The sequence below is a fragment of the Anomaloglossus baeobatrachus genome, chromosome 2 (assembly GCF_048569485.1).
Source record: "Anomaloglossus baeobatrachus isolate aAnoBae1 chromosome 2, aAnoBae1.hap1, whole genome shotgun sequence".
NCBI classification, from domain to species: Eukaryota; Metazoa; Chordata; class Amphibia; order Anura; family Aromobatidae; genus Anomaloglossus; species Anomaloglossus baeobatrachus.
In genome coordinates, this window is record NC_134354.1 from 149,427,356 (window position 1) to 149,447,500 (window position 20,145).

The 20,145-nt window shown below is 45.9% G+C and overlaps 1 protein-coding gene across 4 annotated transcripts in view; it reads left to right on the forward strand.

Annotated features, from left to right (window-relative positions):
* The window catches only part of PHKA2 (phosphorylase kinase regulatory subunit alpha 2), a 162,928-nt gene that overhangs the window by 72,763 nt on the left and 70,020 nt on the right, over nucleotides 1-20,145 (forward strand). For all 4 annotated transcript variants that reach the window (XM_075335438.1, XM_075335439.1, XM_075335442.1 and 1 more), the window contains 8 exons: nucleotides 493-637; nucleotides 1,922-2,000; nucleotides 5,825-6,000; nucleotides 7,435-7,611; nucleotides 10,071-10,159; nucleotides 13,994-14,127; nucleotides 18,883-19,039; nucleotides 19,125-19,204. In XM_075335438.1, the coding sequence (XP_075191553.1) occupies nucleotides 493-637; nucleotides 1,922-2,000; nucleotides 5,825-6,000; nucleotides 7,435-7,611; nucleotides 10,071-10,159; nucleotides 13,994-14,127; nucleotides 18,883-19,039; nucleotides 19,125-19,204 (1,037 nt within the window). The remainder of the gene's footprint in view (nucleotides 1-492; nucleotides 638-1,921; nucleotides 2,001-5,824; nucleotides 6,001-7,434; nucleotides 7,612-10,070; nucleotides 10,160-13,993; nucleotides 14,128-18,882; nucleotides 19,040-19,124; nucleotides 19,205-20,145) is intronic.

Sequence of the window (20,145 nt, forward strand, 5' to 3'; positions counted from 1 at the left end):
TATTAAATGATTTATTGCTTCCCAGAGACGTCTAATATTACTACAATTCCACCATATGTGTAACATGTCTGCGCTGGGGTCTCCACATCTCCAGCATGTGTCCGGGGAATTATGGAACATTTTAGATATTCTATAGGGGGTGAGATACCACCTATATAATCATTTCCTTGCATTTTCTATGGGGTTAGCACATTTAGATTGTTTTCCAATAATTGAGAAGGATGCCCGCCATTGATCCGGTGTGAACGTACAGTTTAGGTCATTTTCCCATTTTTACAGGTATGTGGTTTTTCTAAGGATCTCTTTATGTATGATACTAGATACAGGGACGGTTAGGCAGGGATTAGTAATATGTACCCAGAACTGCTCGTGGTTCAGGGGTGCATATTGTACCTGACAGGTTCACCTTAATTTTTAAACATGATAAATTAAAACAAAACTTGTACTTAAACATACATTAACTTCCAAGATCTCTGGACTTTCTCCACCTAGTTTACTGATCAGCACCACTTCTACCTGGCTTTGGACAGCAAGATGATTGTTGAGATGCTCAGGACCGAGCTGGCATACCTGACGTCATGCTGGAGAATGACCGGAAGACCGACGCTCACCTTCCCCATCACTCACTCCATGCTAAGTAATTAACACTTCTTTCTACAGCACTTTATTGGCAGGTAGATCACATGAGGATTCAGATACACTGTGATCAGGTATTAAAAGGTTTCTCCACTATTCTTACTTAGGCTTGTTGTTAAGGGGACATCCTATTGCAAAGTGGAATATCCACGGTGAAAATCCACTGCACAGATTGATAGGCTGCAGCAATTAACTCCGCTGTGCTGGGTCACTAACACAACGCATGGGTGAGAATTCATAAAATCTCATCCACAACATTGGTATTGTGATAATACACAGCAGATTTCGTCTGTGTGTCCATCCTCTGTGAAGATACCCTAAAGGCTGTAAGATGCAGAAATACCAGTCTGGATTTCTTAAAGAATAAATGAAAATTTAAAAACTGAAGCAACTTAAGGCCTTGTGCGCACAGTGTGGGTTTTTTATGCAGATTTGGTACAGATTGTTGCCCAAATCTACATGTTTATCTTTATGCCAGCTGTTCTACGAAACTCCATGGGATTTCTGAAGTGCTGTGTGCAAGGTACTTATATTTTACTTGCAGATTTGGTGCAGAAAATCATCTGCAGCATGTCAATTGTTCGTGCGTTTTTTTTTTCCTGCATTATTTAGCTCTTCCACACTTCCATTAAAAAATGCACGCATTTTTTTGGGGTGTTTTTTTATGCGTTTTCTGCCAGAAGGAGCACAAATGTTCTACACCAAATCTGCAGCTTGTGCACATGACCTAAAGGGAATATATCGGCAGGTTTTTGCTATGTAAGCTGAAGCCAGCATGCTGCAAGGGTTGACACAGAAAATTCAGGGATGCCTGTCTTGTCACAGTCCGCTTTGTTGTTCACGTGCTATGTTTGTTTAAGCAGCAGGACCCTTATTATTGCTGAACTATGGTCTCACGCACATGGCAGCCCCCTCCTCTGATTGGCACCTCACTGTGAATGTACAATCTTAATAAAGAGCCTAGTGTGGGCGGGGGCAGCTCTCTCAGCTCTGCTGCATGACTAAATCTAAAAATTCTGATTGTGTCAGAACGCCTGCACCCAGCAATCTAAGTGATACATCATTGGATTCAGGATCTTTTTGCCTACATCATGCTGCTCTCAGATAAGGTAGCAAAACGCTGCTGACAAATTCCCTTTAAAAGATTTCAGAGAGCAGACATGGCAAGCTATCTTTTTGGTTTGGCATAGTGATACTGTGTAAATATAACCATATTGCAGACATTTGGTTATTCTGTGTTACTCTATCACATTACAACTAGATATTCACAAACTTTGTATTTCAGATGAGGATGGTACAGACATAGATCCGGCTGTTCTCTCTACAATTCGAAAACTTGAAGATGGATATCTTGGAGGAGCAAGGTACGTAATATATTATCTGAATATAAACTGAATGTAATAGAAAATGAGTTGCCCAGCTCATTTATAGGTAGAGGGTTTTTTTCCAATGACACTTTACATTTGTGCTTTTTTTGAACTCAGAAATAAGTTCTGGATCTGGTCATCACTGCCTATGAAAATGCTGCAGATGTCAGTAGGAAAATATTAGAGGGAGCCTATCGTGTCCAATAACACTATTAACCTGCAGAACAGAAAAATAGAAAATGATCATGTAGGTTTGTTGGAGAAGATTCAGTATAACTTATATTTTTTTCATTGAATTCCCTGCTGTTTGTATGTGTATGAGTCCAGGGGGCGGGGCTTGATAGTTACTGACCACTACTCCTGCATGCACAGTCATACAGAGAAGACTGCCCATCACTGAATAGGCCCGCCCACTGGACTCATCAATACAAACACCAGGTATTTCAATAAATGAATTGCAGGTTTTACTAAAACTTTTCCCACCAAAACATAAATCAATCTGATCAGCTCCTCCTGCTCTATAACATCCTGCTGCTGATCAGATTCCTCCAGAACAGAGTCGATAGAGATAGGTAAAATGCAGCAACCTGAAAGACAATGCTCACCTATTCAGTCGATTAGTGCTGTTTCATTTCATCAGTATCTTTTATTCTAGACATCCAGCTAGTGATATTAATAGTCCGAATCCTGTTGGGCTTCATTCATTTAACAGTATTGTGGTCACTGTGCATCACTATTAGTAAGCCAAAACCTGGAGTGGAGCCTACAGAGAAAGTATATTGGAAAGATTTGTACCTCCATGTTTTGGACCTACTCCTGGTTTTGTTTTACGTGCAGAATACTGACCAAAGTATGATCATGTGAAGGATACTTAAGGCTGGTTTCATGTGTCTGATATTCACAGTCCACGGATCCATATGCAATAGCTGGACCAGACATGGGTCTCCTGACTCATATGAGGCTGTTGAGTTTGGGTCAGGAGACCTAAAGCTGGTACAGATATTCTTACTATAACTAATCAATATACCATCATTATTCAGTGTAGGGAATCTGATATCTGTTGAAAACCCCATAAGGTCAGTAAAATATCCCTCTATGGTATCTGCACACAATCATTTTGTGTTGAGTTTTTGGAATGGAATCTTCAAGATTTTGGGGAGTTTTGATTTTTTGAGGAGCATTTGGAGAATTTAAGCCCAGTGTCTGCTACAAAATTTCTCAAAGTTGTTCAGCGATGGCTGGCTTCAGCCGAGATCTTTCTCCCTGTCCCCGGGGAGTCACCAAGGCAGCGGGCTTTAGATCGGACTCTCCGGGTTCTTCCGCCATGAGGTAACCAAATGGCCCCGTCTCCTTGCACAAGGCTAGATCAGACAGCCACTGCTGCAGTCCCCCCAGTCGTTGAGGCAGCAGGTCTCCTTCCCACTCTTTCTCCTCCCACGCATGACGTCCGCGTTTGCAGGTACGTAGGCTAATCCCACGGCCTTCTTGGACTCCGTAGGGGGTAGGGCGGACATCCATCTTCGTCACACTCTGCTTTCAATATGGCTGCAGCTTCCTCTTTGGAGGGCAAGTCTCTGTTACAGGCTGCACCTTCCAGGGAGGTTCTTCAGCCTTTGGCCCTCCCTGAGGCCGGACACAACTTCGCACTCCCACGCAACGTATACACCCACGATGGGACAGTCTTTGCCTCCATGCGGCAGCGGCCATCTTCTTTAACTTCAGTCACACACGTTCTGCAGCTTGCCATTTTTTCTTCTTTAAGCCCATAGGCCCAGGACACGCAGGCTTGCCCTGCTTGCAGCGCAACTTGAAGAGGTGAGCCGTGTGATGGCCAGCCTTGCTTCCCCTGACTTCTATAAAAATAAATGTTCATGTCCGGTTCCTGGTGGGACCGTAGGTTCCAGCTATTACCTTCAGTGTCGCCTTCATCTCTCCTTGCGGACTTCTCGCCTTAGACAGGGGTTAGTGTAGGTGGCAATAAACACACAAAAGTCTCTGATGCAATCAACTGGAACCTCTTTGTCGTATGCTCTTTTTTTTCTGCCTTCGGTCCCTAGGACCCCTGTGCTGTGTCCTTCGTCCTCGGGGGGAAAACCCAATTGCTCTCACCAACTTGCCCTGGGTACGTTCCTCCAGCAACTAAGTTCTAAACATTATCTTCCCCCGTATCCATTCCTCTGCGGCTACCGTGTCTCACTCAGACCTCCTGTCCTTGGGGCGAGGTCTTGACACATATGGGGGATACCCCCAGGTAAGGCAGACCCTAGCACGGAGTCCTCCTTAGCTCTCACAGTTCCTGCCGCTTTAACTGACTAAATTCTTTCTGCACTCATGCTGTAACCCTTTGCTTACTTTTCCCACCTTTCTACATCTCTTTGGCAACCCTCTTAGTCTACCTTCTGTGTTCCCTATTCTAACTCTTATGCTAACTACCTACTCCTCCCATCCTCCTCCTGCAACTTGTTCCCTAGTTCCACTTAACCCTACTTTTATACCTGGCCCTGTACTACATCTCCTGACGAACACAGCACAAGGGACCAGTACATACTATACACAGTATTTACAACATATAAACGTATACATTTCCTCACTATCTAATCCATACCAGCGATGACCACTAGATGGAGCTGAATGGCATGCCCGTTTGGCTGTGCTACATCCTACCTCTACCTTTACACCTACAATACACATTTATACCGTCTTCGTAGGAGACGGCACTATTCGCCTACCTCCTACATGTGCACAGAGCCAACTGACATTTTCTGAAGATTTCCTGTACTAATACCCTTAAGCTATGTGTGCACGTTGCGTATTTGCATGCAGTTACGCTGCGATCTGCACCGCAGCGTAACTGCATGCGTCCTGCGTCCCCACCATAATCTATGAAGATTATGCAGGAGACGTGCGCACGTGGCGTATTGGAGCGCAGCGCTTCGGCTGCTGCCCGAAGCGCGTGTTCTAAGAAGTGACATGTCACTTGTTCCGTGCGCTCTGCATGGATCCCCCGCTCTGTCTATGGGAGGGGTTGAACTCAGAGCGCATGGAATCGGCTTTTTTTTTTTCTTTCTGCAGCGATTTGAAGCGCACGTGTGCTGTTCAAATCGCTGCAGAAATTTCTGCAGGGACAGAACGCTACGTGCGCACATAGCCTTATAGTTTCTAAAAAATATAGATCTTGGTTGGGGTAAATGTCCTGTAAGATACTTAGATGATGTCTGGACAAAAAAAAAATAAATCATGGTTAATATTACACATTTAAAAGTCAGCAGGTTTTTGCTATGTAATCTGAGAGCAGCAGCATTAGGTAGGGGCTGAGACACTGATTTCAGGGATGTGTCACTTATTAGGCTGTGTGCTCTTGTTTCAGTACAATGAGTGTTTTATCAGCAGGAGATTATCTCTACCAGGACTACGTCTCCCATGAATTCTGGTCCAACCACGCCCCAAGCAGTGATTAGCAGCTAACTGACACTATACATTGTATACAGAAAACTATGGTGTGGGCGAGATTCGCTTTCTGAGATCTGCTACATATAAGAACTCTCATTGTGCCACAACTGCTGCAGCGATTACACAAAGTGATACATCGCTGGAATTAGGGTCTCTTTCTCTACATTATGCTCCTATCAGATAAGGTAGCAAAAACCTGGTGACAATTTCCCTTTAAATATACTGTTCATAATGATCTGCAATTTGTTTGTGTTTAAAGCACACTGCAGATACCAAATACCAGATACCAAAAGACTTCTTTAAAGTGAGATGCATTGTCACATACATAATATATAACTTCTGTGACCTAATCTATTACTTTATCTTTTTAGAGTGAAACAAGGCTTATTATCCGAATTTCTTACAACATCATTTTTCACTCACCTAAGTTTTTTGGATGCCGACTGTGATGAAAAGCTTTTGGAAGAAAATAGTGAAGGCTATTATAGTCCAGACAATGACTATGAGTATGAACTAGGAGGATTTCAAGGGGACAACAGTGAAAATGGTAAGAAGCAGGGAATGCTGGGATATTTCAGAAGAGTAGCCAGTGACATTGTGCATGCAGCTGGAATTGAGAATGTTCTTTAACCCTCTCAGACTCAGACAATTTTTCATTTTTTGTGCAATAATTAAATGAGTTGTCCGAAATAAACTCAAATTTTTTTTACGCTAATCTGTGCTGTATTGTCATCTTTAAAAACTCCTTCATTTTTTTTTGTTTTCTAACTTTTATTCCTCTTGAATTATCCCTTTATTCTCTGCAGCCACTTTATTTACCTGCAGCTCAACCAAACATGAAATCTTCCTATGCCGAACGTCACAGTCAGAGCTGGCACCGCCCGGCCTCAGTTTCCAGCCCAGCCCTCTGCCCGCCTGCTGCACACTCGTTGGCTGTCAGTATTCTACCCAGCACTGACCTCTCATCACTATAGAATTGGAAATAACAGCCCCACATGGTGCTCTGCACCCCACCACATGGTGCTCTGCACCCCACCATATGGTGCTCTGCACCCCACCACATGGTGCTCTGCACCCCACCACACAAGGCTCTGCAACCCCCCCACACAGGGCTTTGCACTGTCCCACACGGCACTCCACCTCCCGTGATATCTCTTCCCCTCACATACTCACTCACTCTCTCTCTCTCTACCCTCCTGTGCTCTCTCCCACATGTTCTATCTTCTCCCCCTGCGATATGAACGCAGGTCATTACTGCTGTGCGGTGTACCAGAGATGCAGGAGATCAGTACTGCTGATGTGAGGTGTCAGGAGAGGTCCCTGGTCTTTGCTCCTGGCTTATTAGTATTTCGAAGCCAGGAACTAAGAACACTGCACTCATCACTTACTAAGGAGAGACAGCGCATGGGGGAGGAGGGAGACAGAGCTGGGGACACCGTGGAGCAAACAGCGCTGACGGTGTCCCCGATAGTGAGTGGGCCACCCCTGTTCCTTGCCCCTTATTGAATGGCAACACGTCTAGCACAGCGATGGTCACTGTGATTCAGCTGGCATAGCACGTAGCTGCACACGGGGGGGGGGGGAGGGAGACTACGTAATGTGTGGGAGGGGACGGGGGAAGTGTGGGGGGCGGTGACTCAATTCACTCTACCTGCCCAATAACTAAGCAGTAGGGCGGCAACATGCTGTTGGCTGTGATACCCATCAACAAGGTCCTGCCCCTGTCGACATGACATCACAGGAAGCTGCAAAATCACAGCAGGATTGGGCACATGACCGCTCTGAGCCGGGGGAGAGGGGCTGACAGCAGGGCAGGTAAGTAGTCACCATCTACTTACCTGCCCCAATGTAGCCCAATAATGAAATAATAAAAAAAAGCAAAATAAGCTGGATAACCCCTTTAATGATTTGTAGCTGCACAGTTGATACAATGGCCCCGTTTATATCTGAGATACCTTTATCATTTGCTGTTTTTTTTCAGATGACGCACTGGATGAACTTGATCAGTACATAAACCACTTGCAGCAGAGCGTGGCCTCTACGACGCACTTACCTCCCACCTCCACTACCTCCGATCAGTACCAAACATTCAGTGCTCTCCATTCCACCCGTGATATACTCTCCATAATGGCAAAAGCAAAGGGCCTGGAAATACCTAGTAAGTAGGCTTACAAGAAAGCTGTACTTGTGTTTGCAATGAATCTTACAATTTCTTGTTGTATCAATGTTAAAAAAGATCTCAAAATTCTGTAACGACAGCCATCATTCTTATGCCACGCACTGATTTACTTTCTGCTCTCGGCGATATCATAGAGTGGACTAATATTGAAAAGATCCTGCTTTCCCAGCAGTGAAAAAGAAAATAAAGAAAATTAGCTGCGGGTGATGTCAGTAAATACAGAATCTAAATGAGTTTGCTCTGAGGGCAAGGTACATGGATCCTTGCAATTTACATTCAATTGAACTGGACAGTGTCAAAAAGCTCTACAATAGTTTGCACATGTGATTCCACCCTGAGAGTGTGCTGCGGTGATCAACATCTGGGCAAGTGTCAAGTTAGCGCTGCAGCCAATCAGTGGCCGTTGATCAGCTGCAGTGTTAGCATTTAGTCTGCATGAAAGAAACACTATTGATTGGCTGCTGATTGCTGAAGCACTGGTGACTCTCCGGCTGGATGTTGATCCCAGCACACTGGTATGGGATGCAATGGAGGAGCGGTGCGTATCATTTTTTTTCCATACCCCATGCTCCTTAATAGAGGGTTGTAAAATACAGGACGGCCACTTTAAATGTATTTTTGTTTAAATACTTTCTTCTAGGAGGTTAATTAACCCCTTCACGACCCTTGACGGATCTATCCGTCATGGAGCATGTGACGTTAAGCCCCGCCCCCTGCCGCGGGCAGGTTGCGGCGATCCGCGCACATATCAGCTGTTTTTCAACAGCTGACATGTGCCTGTATGTTACGAGTGGAATCGCTTCCACTCGCAACATTTAACCCCTTACATGTCGCTGCCAAAGTCTGGCAGCGAGATGTATATGCGCGCGGCCATGATTTTCACTTACCGCCGCCCCCACCGGAAGTCACTTGCGTGATCACGTGACTTTCGGTGGTTGCCATAGTAGCACAGGGTCATGTGATGACGCCTGTAGCTATGACGAGTCACTTTTTGTTTCACTCGGCCCACAGCCGAATGAATCAGGAAGTGCTGATTACAGCTGCTGTTTACAGCTGTATAGCCATGATCAGCAGATAGGGAAGAGCGATCGGATTATTGATCGCTATAGCCCCCTAGGGGGACTAGAGAAATTAAAATAAAAATAAATAAATAAATTAAAAAAAAGTTTTAAAAAATAAAAAAAAAAACAAAACCTAAAAGTTCAAATCACCCCCCTTTCACCCCATTGAAAATTAAAGGGTTAAAAAAATAAATAAATATATACATATTTGGTATCGCCGCGTTCAGAAATGCCCGATCTATCAAAATATAAAATCAATTAATCTGATTGGTAAACGGCGTAGCGGCAAAAAAATTCCAAAAGCCAAAATTACGTTTTTTTGGTCGCCGGAAGTTTTACGCAAAATGCAATAACAGGCGATCAAAACGTAGCATCTGCGCAAAAATGGTACCATTAAAAATGTCAGCTCGAGACGCAAAAAATAAATCATCACTGAGCCATAGATCCCAAAAAATGAGAGCGCTACGAGTTTCGGAAAACGGCGCAGTGACGTACGCCACTTTTATTGGACAAGCTTGTGAATTTTTTTTAACCTTTTAGATACAAGTAAACCTATAGATGTTTGGTGTCTACAAACTCGCACCGACCTCAGGCATCACACCCACATATCAGTTTTACCATATACTGTAGAGAACATGGTGAATAAAACATCCCAAAAACTATTGTGCGATCACACTTCTTTTGCAGTTTTTACACACTTGGAATTTTTTTGCTGTTTTTCAGTATACAATATGGTAAAACTTATGGTTTCATTTAAAAGTACAACTCGTCCCACAAAAAACAAGCCCTTATATGGTAAGACTGACGGAAAAATAAAAAAGTTACGGCTCTCGGAAGAAAAGGAGCAAAAAACAAAAACGCAAAAACGGAAAGTGCCCGGGGGCTGAAGGGGTTAAGGGCTCCTTTACATACATGTATGAAACTACGTTTTAAAATTCATTAAATAAAATTCCAAGAATTTTTAAAGGCCTTTTTACATGCATTTTTGAAGATTTTTTTTTTCATGTTGTACGAGCATTTCTGTGCTGTTTTGAAGATTCAGTAAGAATAAAAACTGGCAGAAGGCAAAAGATACCAAGAGCATGAAGTGTTTTATATACACTATGGCTCTTTGCGGTTTTTCCTGGTTTTCCACTGTGCCGGAACCTAGAGCTCAGTCCAATCTAATTGAAAGGAGCTGTGCTGCAGTTCTCTGCACATTGCCATACAGATGACATACTAAAGGTAGGTTGGAACAGATAGGGGTCCCATAAGGCCTGCATGTCCCTGTTATATTGTTCTGACATATTCTAGTTGTGGCCATAACACTAAAAAATCCCGGCTATCTAGATGTCTATTTATTTCTGTAGAGTGATATGTAAAATTCTGTCACTTCAGATTCATCTTTGTTTCTGCCCGCTAAGAATTTAAGTGGTCACCGAAAGTCTTTAAATCTGTTAGAAGTTCCTCAAGCACACAAGCCTAAGGTACGAACGTGTCCCTGATATGCTGCGCATGACTTTATATTTAGCCGTAAAAATATGGATGTTGCATGTTTTCTTGTACGGAAAAAGTATAAAAAGAAAAGAAAAGAAAACTAGTGGATATTTCTCAAGCATAAAACACCATTTGGTCTTTGGACGACACACGGAGGCTGTTTTTTCACCTGCAAAATGGACAAGAGTAGGAAATGTCTACTAACGTAAAATATAATGTTTGTATATAGTTCATGTAAAAAACCAGACCGCACCAATATGTGAAGGCATTACTTAACAATTTATTCTATAGTGTTTATTTTATTTTTATTATAGTCTTGGACTCTTGGATGACCCCTTTAAAAGTAGCTTTAAGCCGTGTAAAGAAGGAAGATGTAGAAAAATATGTAAATGTTTCCTAGCCGTCAGACAGTAGCTGCTATAATCTCTCCTATATACACACACGAGGGATTCCTTCTTTCCTTTGTTAAAACCAGAATGTACTCAGAGTACCAGAGGTATAGTGTAGACAGACCAAAAACCAAAAAACCTCTAAGGCCTGCGCCACACATCCGTGCCTCCGGCACGTGTTTGTCATTTTTTACACGTACCGGCGGCACGGAGACACTTTAACCAATGCTACCCTATTGTAGCAGGCACACACACGTAAAACCACACGGAACGTGTGTCCGTGTGCGTTTGTACGTGTGTGCGTTTTTGAAAGCGCTGACATGTCCGTTTTTTCACCGGCAGCACGGGTGTCACACGGCCCGTACCCGCACCACACGGGTGTAGTGTGGATGCGGTCCCGTGTGACACGCGCCGGAGAAAACACACATGTCATTGAAAAAAAAACAAAACATTAACTCACCTTCTCCAGCCCTCCTGTCTCTGCCGCTGCTGCCTCTTGCTGCCGACCGCCGCTCATTAATCTCATAGAATATTCACTTCACTGCCTGGCAGCAGCAGCAGCGGGGAGACGGGAGGGCTGGAGACCGAGGATCAGCACCACGGACAGCAGCGCGGACATCAGGAAGGACCAGGTGAGTATAATAATTACCGGTTCTACGTGTGCTATCGTGGATAGCACACGTAGAACACACGTGTCACGCACGTACCAGAGACACGTACTTACCTGCACGCAACACGCAGGGAAAATACGTGTCTCTCGGCACGTGCGTGAATTTCACGTGAGTGTGGCAGAGGCCTAAAACTGATACTTTACTATATGTATTAAAATCTCAAGCAAACATACCACAAAATAGAAAAGTGGTGTGTACTGTAGATACTACACAAGGGTAATACGTGATAGATAAAGCGTGTGAGCAACAGGGAGTGACTTTATAATGAAGACATTAATTAATGTAGTCAAAAAATGGCGAGGGCCTCACCCTAGCCTCAACCTGCCTGACAACGGAGGTTAATTCGCCCTAGATCTTGTGGCGCCCTCGTTCCCCGGCGGCTATCTTTGTTGCACTCTCACCTATCACTGATAGATCACCCTCCACCAGACCTCAGAAAGTGCAGGTAAAAAACCTCAACATACATCTACACACATATCGGTATACTTAGTAGATTAAGTATGTACATGTAATGTAAGAAATCACCATTAACAGATCAAATAGACCGCATAATTGATTACTGGTGAAACAAATTAATGAATAGTGACCCTAATGGGGACCTAGGTCACAGGTCAACATTAGAACAATTATTACAGTAAGGTGTATTACCAAGTTGTAATAATAAATCCACCAAGGATCATTGCAAAAATTATCAAATGCATGTCCCCAATAGGGATACTTATCAGAAAAATGTGATCCCAGGATGAATGATCCAGGCCTTAGGCCCCACATATTTACACCGACCCGACGCTTTTCCCTGAGGGATTGGCGTTCATCAGGAGTCAAGGGACTAGAACTGTCCCCCAATATAGGCCACCTGTCCAGCAGTCTCCAATTTGAATAAGATGCCTAAGAATGAATGAATGAATATAAATCCTAGTGAGGCATATCTGTTATGATTCCGTGACCGAGGAGGATCAAAAAATGCAGAAACCCAAAAAGTAACCAGAGTGGTTGGAACCTTAACGAACTGCAGACCTAATCCTGACACACAACTAGAAGTTGCCGTGGGACGAGCCTACGATGACCTAGTCGTCACGACACAGCCGGAGAACTAAATATTCTTACAGATAGAAATATAAGAAAAGCTAATCTGCCTCGGAGCAATCCCCAAAGATATAGATAGCCCCCCCACATGTAAAGACTACGATGATATAGGAAAACACAATACAAAGCTAGAAAACAGATTCAGCAAAGATGAGGCCCAAACTATCTTTATAGGAAAGAGCACTGTCTGCAGCCGTAAAAACCCTAATAAATCTCAGCACGCCTGATATGGAAAGACCCTGAGCCCACACAGGCTCTCCCCCATTATATCAGTACTCTGATGTTACTGGGATCCAAAAACACTAATGTAGATGAGGGACTGAAATTAATACCAAGCATGAAAAAACGCAATACATAGCAGAATCATGGAGCTAAGTATACAGACACTCCCAGCAGGGAATGATCCAATTCCACCAAGAACTCCACATAGGCTAAATAGGAATCAAACATTAGTATCAAAACAGAAAAAAACTACAAAATAGTGTAAACACTAAGCAGAGGTACAAAGACCAACTTATCTGAGAGGAGTTCTGGTAGAGAGAAGGGCTGGTTTCAGAATGTCCTTAGCACACAGGACATCCATTGAGCACCAGCAAGTAACAGGAGAAAACTACTCAATCTGAAAGACCTGATTGCCAGTCCTCCACAGGTGTCTGGCTCTCATTCCACAAGTCAACTGCACCGCCAGCACTGACCACGAGAGGGATCCCTAAACTGGAAAATGTATTCACAACACATATCACAGGATTCTGTCAGCCTGTGAAAATATAGAAGAGCCATTAGGGACACTATTTATTAAGTTGTTTCACCAGTAATCAATTATGTGGTCTATTTGATCTGTTAATGGTGATTTCTTACATTACATGTACATACTTAAAAATCTACGAAGTATATCGATATGTGTGTACATGTATGTTGATGTTTTATACCTGCCCTTTTAACAGGTCTGGTGGAGGGGGATCTATCAGTGATAGGTTAGGGTGCAACTGGGATAGCCGCCGAGGAACGGGGGCGCCACAAAATTTAGGGTAAATTAACCTCCGTTGTCAGGCAGTTTGAGGCTAGGGTGAGGCCCTCGCCATTTTATAAACTACATTAATTAATGTCTTTATTAACAAGTCACTCCCTGCTGCTCCCACGCTTTATCGATCACGTATTACCCTTGTGTAGTATCTACACACCACTTTTCTATTTTGTGGTATGTTTGCTTGGAATTTAATACATATAGTAAAGTATCAGTTTTAGAGGGTCTCCTGTTTCCTTTGGTAGCACACTGATAAAAGCAGCAGCACAGAAGCCATTCTTCAGCAGTACTGAGCAGTGTGGATGTGCCTACAACTCTGGGAGAAGCTAAGTTATGAGCTGTTGCATGATCTTGGTGTGTTCTCCTGTCTGCGTATCACTCTGCTCCTCACTCCTGCTCTCTTAATAGAATTTTAATAGGTTGTGTCACCTGATACCTCACTATGCTCTGTCTGTCATGCTTTGACTGAGACAGGTTTGAGCAGTTTTTTTCAGAGTGAATTGTAAGTTTAGGAGAGGGGAAGAAGTGGCTCATACGTGGAGAAAGAAGCTGATTTTTCTAAAGATAGATTACAAATTTTATTATATTCACTTGTACTTCTGATTAATGGTCATCATCAAATTCTGCATTATAGTATGATTGTACCTTTCCCAGACAAGAGAGACTGAATTAAACTTGCCAAAAGACTCACATGGTAACGTGGACTGCGAAAAACTAGTGGACCAACTTAAAGACTGTCCAACTCTTCAGGACCAGGCAGATATCCTCTACATATTGTGTGTCATAAAGTGAGTAGGAGATTGACTCCTCGGGGGGGATCAGTTTGGGATTTTTCAGGAAACCAGTTATCCATCATTTACAGCATTGTCGCCTACTGTTTCTGTGATTCCCTACTATGTCCAAGTCCTGCTGAAATGCTATGGTTTCAGGACTAGCGACTACTTGACGTAGCGTCCCATGACTTGGCTAATCTGGGCTATTTATCTACACCAGGGGTGGGGAACCTTTTTTCTGTCGGGGGCCATTTGGAAATTTCTACCAACCTTCGGGGGCCGCACAAAATTATCAATGTTTAAATGACCCTGCTATATTGGATGAAGCAATTAATTAACTGGGGGCATGGGGCTGGGGGCACAGACACCACACGCGGGGCTGGGGGCACAGACACCACACGCAGGGCTGGGGGCATAGACACCACACGCGGGGCTGGGGGCACAGACACCACACGCGGGGCTGGGGGCACAGACACCACACGCGGGGCTGGGGGCACAGACACCACACGCGGGGCTGGGGGCACAGACACCACACGCGGGGCTGGGGGCACAGACACCACACGCGGGGCTGGGGGCACAGACACCACACGCGGGGCTGGGGGCACAGACACCACACGCGGGGCTGGGGGCACAGACACCACACGCGGGGCTGGGGGCACAGACACCACACGCGGGGCTGGGGGCGAGGCACAGACATCACTGGGGGGGAGGCACAGACATCACTGGGGGGGAGGCACAGACATCACTGGGGGGGGCTGTACACACGACTGGGGGGGCTGCACACAGGACTGGGGGGGGCTGCACACAGGACTGGGGGGGCTGCACACAGGACTGGGGGGGGCTGCACACAGGACTGGGGGGGGGCTGCACACAGGACTGGGGGGGGCTGCACACAGGACTGGGGGGGGGCTGCACACAGGACTGGGGGGGGCTGCACACAGGACTGGGGGGGGGCTGCACACAGGACGGGGGGGGGGCTGCACACAGGACTGGGGGGGGCTGCACACAGGACTGGGGGGGGGGGGCTGCACACAGGACTGGGGGGGGGGCTGCACACAGGACTGGGGGGGGGCTGCACACAGGACTGGGGGGGGCTGCACACAGGACTGGGGGGGGCTGCACACAGGACTGGGGGGGGCTGCACACAGGACTGGGGGGGGCTGCACACAGGACTGGGGGGGGCTGCACACAGGACTGGGGGGGGCAGCACACAGGACTGGGGGGGAAGCACACAGGACTGGGGGGGGTGCACACAGGACTGGGGGGGAAGCACACAGGACTGGGGGGGGTGCACACAGGACTGGGGGGGGTGCACACAGGACTGGGGGGGGGTGCACACAGGACTGGGGGGGTGCACACAGGACTGGGGGGGGGTGCACACAGGACTGGGGGGGGTGCACACAGGACTGGGGGGGTGCACACAGGACTGGGGGGTGCACACAGGACTGGGTGATGGGCTGCACATAGGATTGTGTGGGGGTGCACACAGGACATTGGGGGGCTGCACACAGGACTGGGGGAGGGGTGCACACAGGATTGGGGGGGTGCAAACAGGACTACTGGGTGATGGGCTGCACACAGGACATTGGGGGGCTGCACACAGGACTGGGGGAGGTGTGCACACAGGATATTGGGGGCCACACTGCGCTGAGAGTTTCATGCAACTCTGGGGGAGAAGGTTTACAGAACTGGTGTGGGGAGGCACAAGCATTGGGCAGGGCGCATAGCAGCAGAGGATCGGCGCTGGACTCACAGCAGCATTGCACTCACATCACCGGAGTGCAGGAGCCGGACACTGCATCAGAAGGAGAAGGCAGGCACTGATCTCCGGAGGGCAGGGGGCGTGCACAGAACGAGGGAAGCTGTGAGGCTGCTGTGGACCCGCCCACAATTGGCACTGGCCGACGGGAGAACACATTGCAGCACAAACAGCAATGTGTGGATTTAAAGGGCCGGCGGCAGCAAACTGCGGTGACAGCACCAGCACTGCCTCCCCCGGGAATCTGCCCGGGGGCCACATAAAAGGTCATGGCGGGCCGCATGCGGCCCGCGGGCCGGAGGTTCCCCACCCCTGATCTACACAATCCAGCATGGATTTGTACAAATCTCAACATGGTTAAAATACTGCTGTTTTTTTGGGACTGATGGCCAGCAGGATGACATATTGCTTCTGATATTATTCTTGTCATTGGAATCATTTCATTGTTCTTCAGAGTTAATTACAATTATGTACTGTATAATCTTAAGAAAATGACGGGCAGTTTAATTTTCATTATATTAGGACCAATTACATTTTACAATTTTATTTTGCCTTTTTGTAAAATTAGTCATCCTGTGATAAATGTGGATCTAGAATATGTGTCCCAATTATTCCTGCCCTCTTAACATATACGGCTGACTGCCTCTGTATGTAGAGCGGCAATCTGATTGTGGTTCGGAGAGGACAAGAGGTAGGGCAGTATCCTCTTCTTATAAAAATATTGGTCAGAAACTGCTTATTTATATAAAAATGGAAAAGTTGGTTCATCAGACAGATGTGACGGGGACGTCTTTGTATGTAGTAACAATCCCTTCTAGTTGTCCGAAGAAAAAAAAAAACGCTATAAGGGGCTTCCAAATTTGGACCATGCACCGAAAACAGGTAGCCTAAAGTCCTCACTTTGGATAAGAGCTGTGTGGTGCTCCCGATAAATGTTCCAGATTCTCCTATTTCAGACATTTGAATTTACAGAAATCCTTGTGGAGCCCCATTGTTGTTACCAACCAGTGGAGTCCCTAAAGCTGGTGTCACACATAGCAACAGCGACAACGACATCGCTGTTACATCACCATTTTCTGTGACGTAGCAGCGACCTTGTAAGTCGCTGTTATGATCGCTGCTTAGCTGTCAAACACAGCGACGCAGCAGCGATTATTACGTCGCTACATGTGCAGAGCAGGGAGCCGCGCACACTGCTTAGCGCTGGCTCCTTGCTCTCCTAGCTACAGTACACATCGGGTTAATTAACCCGATGTGTACTGCAGCTACATGTCACAGTGCAGAGAGCAGGGAGCCGCGCACACTGCTTAGCGCTGGCTCCTTGCTCTCCTAGCTACAGTACACATCGGGTTAATTAACCCGATGTGTACTGCAGCTACATATCACAGTGCAGAGAGCAGGGAGCCGCGCACACTGCTTAGCGCTGGCTCCTTGCTCTCCTAGCTACAGTACACATAGGGTTAATTAACCCGATGTGTACTGCAGCTACATGTCACAGTGCAGAGAGCAGGGAGCCGCGCACACTGCTTAGCGCTGGCTCCTTGCTCTCCTAGCTACAGTACACATCGGGTTAATTAACCCGATGTGTACTGCAGCTACATATCACAGTGCAGAGAGCAGGGAGCCGCGCACACTGCTTAGCGCTGGCTCCTTGCTCTCCTAGCTACAGTACACATAGGGTTAATTACCCGATGCGTACTGCAGCTACATGTGCACAGAGCAGGAGCCGGCACTAGCAGCAAGAGCGGCGGAGGCTGGTAACGAAGGTAAATATCGGGTAACCAGGGAAAGGTCTTCCCTTGGTTACCCGATGTTTACAGTGGTTACAGCTTTCCGCAGCTGCCAGATGCCGGCTCCTGCTCCCTGCTCGCTTAATTTCGTCGCTCTCTCGCTGTCACACACAGCGATCTGTGCGTCACAGCGGGAGAGCGACGACGAAAAAATGAAGCTGGACATTCAGCAACGACCTCACAGCAGGGGCCAGCTCGTTGCTGGATGTCACACACAGCGACAGCGACGGGACGTCGCTGCAACGTCACAGAAAATGGTGACGTAGCAGCGACGTCGTTGTCGTCGTCGCTGTGTGTGACACCGCCTTAAGGCCAAACTTTCACATGGTTTTTTTTATCACTTATCTAATTAATACATCATAAAAAATAGGATTGTTGTAGGACTTTGTCCATGAATCAAGTTAGGCCCTGTGCGCACACTGCGTTTTTACTTGCTTTTTTTGCATTTTTGCTGCAGAAATTTCTTGAGAAAATGGTTGTAACCTTTCTGCAGACATTCCCCAGCAAAAGCTATGGAGAAAAAAAATTAGCTGTGCGCACACTGCGTTTTTTTTCCCAAGAACATTCTTTCTGCAGAATTTCTTGAGAAAAAGAATGAGCATGTCACTTCTTTTCTGCCGGTACCTGTGTTTTTTGCCATAGATAATAGTAAAAAAACGTAGGGACCAACCTGTGGAAAGAACGCGGTAAAAACGCATGTGTTTTTCAATGCGTTATTGGTGCGTTTTTGAACGCAAGTGCGCTAATCTTTCAGGCTCAAGAAATTTCTTGAGAAAAATCCTTTTTCTAGTGCGCACAGGGCCTTATAAAGCTTTTTCGGGCTTAAGAGAAATGTCTGCAGTATAGGATAGGCAGATTACCAAGTTGTGGGTGTGCAACTGTCATAAATCCCCTCTATGTCCAGCACGAGTGGAAGGTCATATGACCACAATTATTCTGTTTGCATACTTGGGGCCACGTGTCCACTAGGTTTTAATCCACTTCTCTCAGTATTTTAGAAGTACAAGGATATCCTCACTGTATGCACAATGCAAACTGTCACAATTTGGCAGTCTGCCGTCACATAGAGTGACTGTCAAAAATTTCTCTTGAGCTTGTAAAACCTTTTTAAATCGGGTCATGTGTGCACTACTCTGAAACTCTACGTGTAAAAATACTTCTAAAACCTTCTGTTTCCATACGGAAAATGTCTCGTAACCCATTCACTATTTTTGTGTATAGAGGCCTTGATTGGGACACAAATCTGAATGAGCAGTGTGGAGTAACCGTACGCTGCCTGCTGAGTGAGCTGTATGGCAAAGCAGGCCACAATCGAGAATGGGGGCTCATCCGCTACATCTCAGGGTTATTGAGAAAGAGGGTGGAAGTTCTGGCAGAGGTATGTCATCATAAATTTTCACAACCCCATTTTCTGGTATTAGATACAAGATTTTGATGTCATTCTTGAAATCTTATTTCACCAGGCATGTACTGACATCCTTTCACACCAAAAGCAGCTAACAGTAGGATTGCCCCCCGAACCTCGAGAGAAGACGATTACAGCGTAAGTGTCAATCAGTGGTAACGTTATGTACATTGTTATATCCACAGCATCGATCATCACAGAGGACATTGACTTTCAAAAGTCTTAAGGGGGCTTTACACGCTACGATATCGTTAATGTTTTATCGTCGGGGTCACGTCGTTAGTGACGCACATCCGGTGTCATTAACGATATTGCAGCGTGTGACACTTATCTGCGACCTAAAACGATCGCAAAAGCGGCCAAAATCGTTTGCTGCGGAGAGGTCATCCTAAAACAAAAAATCGTTTACCTCTCATTAGCGATGTTGTTCCTCGTTCCTGCGGCAGCACACATTACTATGTGTGACACCGCAGGAGCGAGGAATATCTCCTTACCTGCCTCCATCGGCAATGCGAAAGGAGGAGGTGGGCGGGATGTTTACGTCCCGCTCATCTCCGCCCCTCTGCTTCCATTGGCTGCCTGCCGTGTGACGTCGCTGTGATGCCGCACGACCCGCCTCCTTAGAAAGGAGGTGGATCGCTGGCCAGAGCGACGTCACAGGGCAGGTAAGCCGTGTGATGGGGAAGCGCGATATTAGGGCAGCGATATGCCCGTGTCGCACAAAAGATGGATATCGGTACCGATATCGCTACCGTGTAAAGCCCCCTTTACTGTGTCCATACATATTAGATGTCCCTTGACTGGAGAACTATCTAATCTGTCCCAACATTTTCTCGACATCAAGGAAAAATTGGTTCGATTGTGCTTTATTCCCTTTGTCTCTTGGGCGAGCAAACCTATACATCTATCACAGGCGACCAAAGTGTATGGACATCTTTAAATTCTTATAATTTGGCTTCACGTTATTTGTGTAATTTTAAGTAGGAGAATATAAAAGGTAATTGTATAAATAAAACCTTAACGTGTTATTATCTGTACAAACTGTAACATATGTATTGAGCTAATTACACTTGATATTT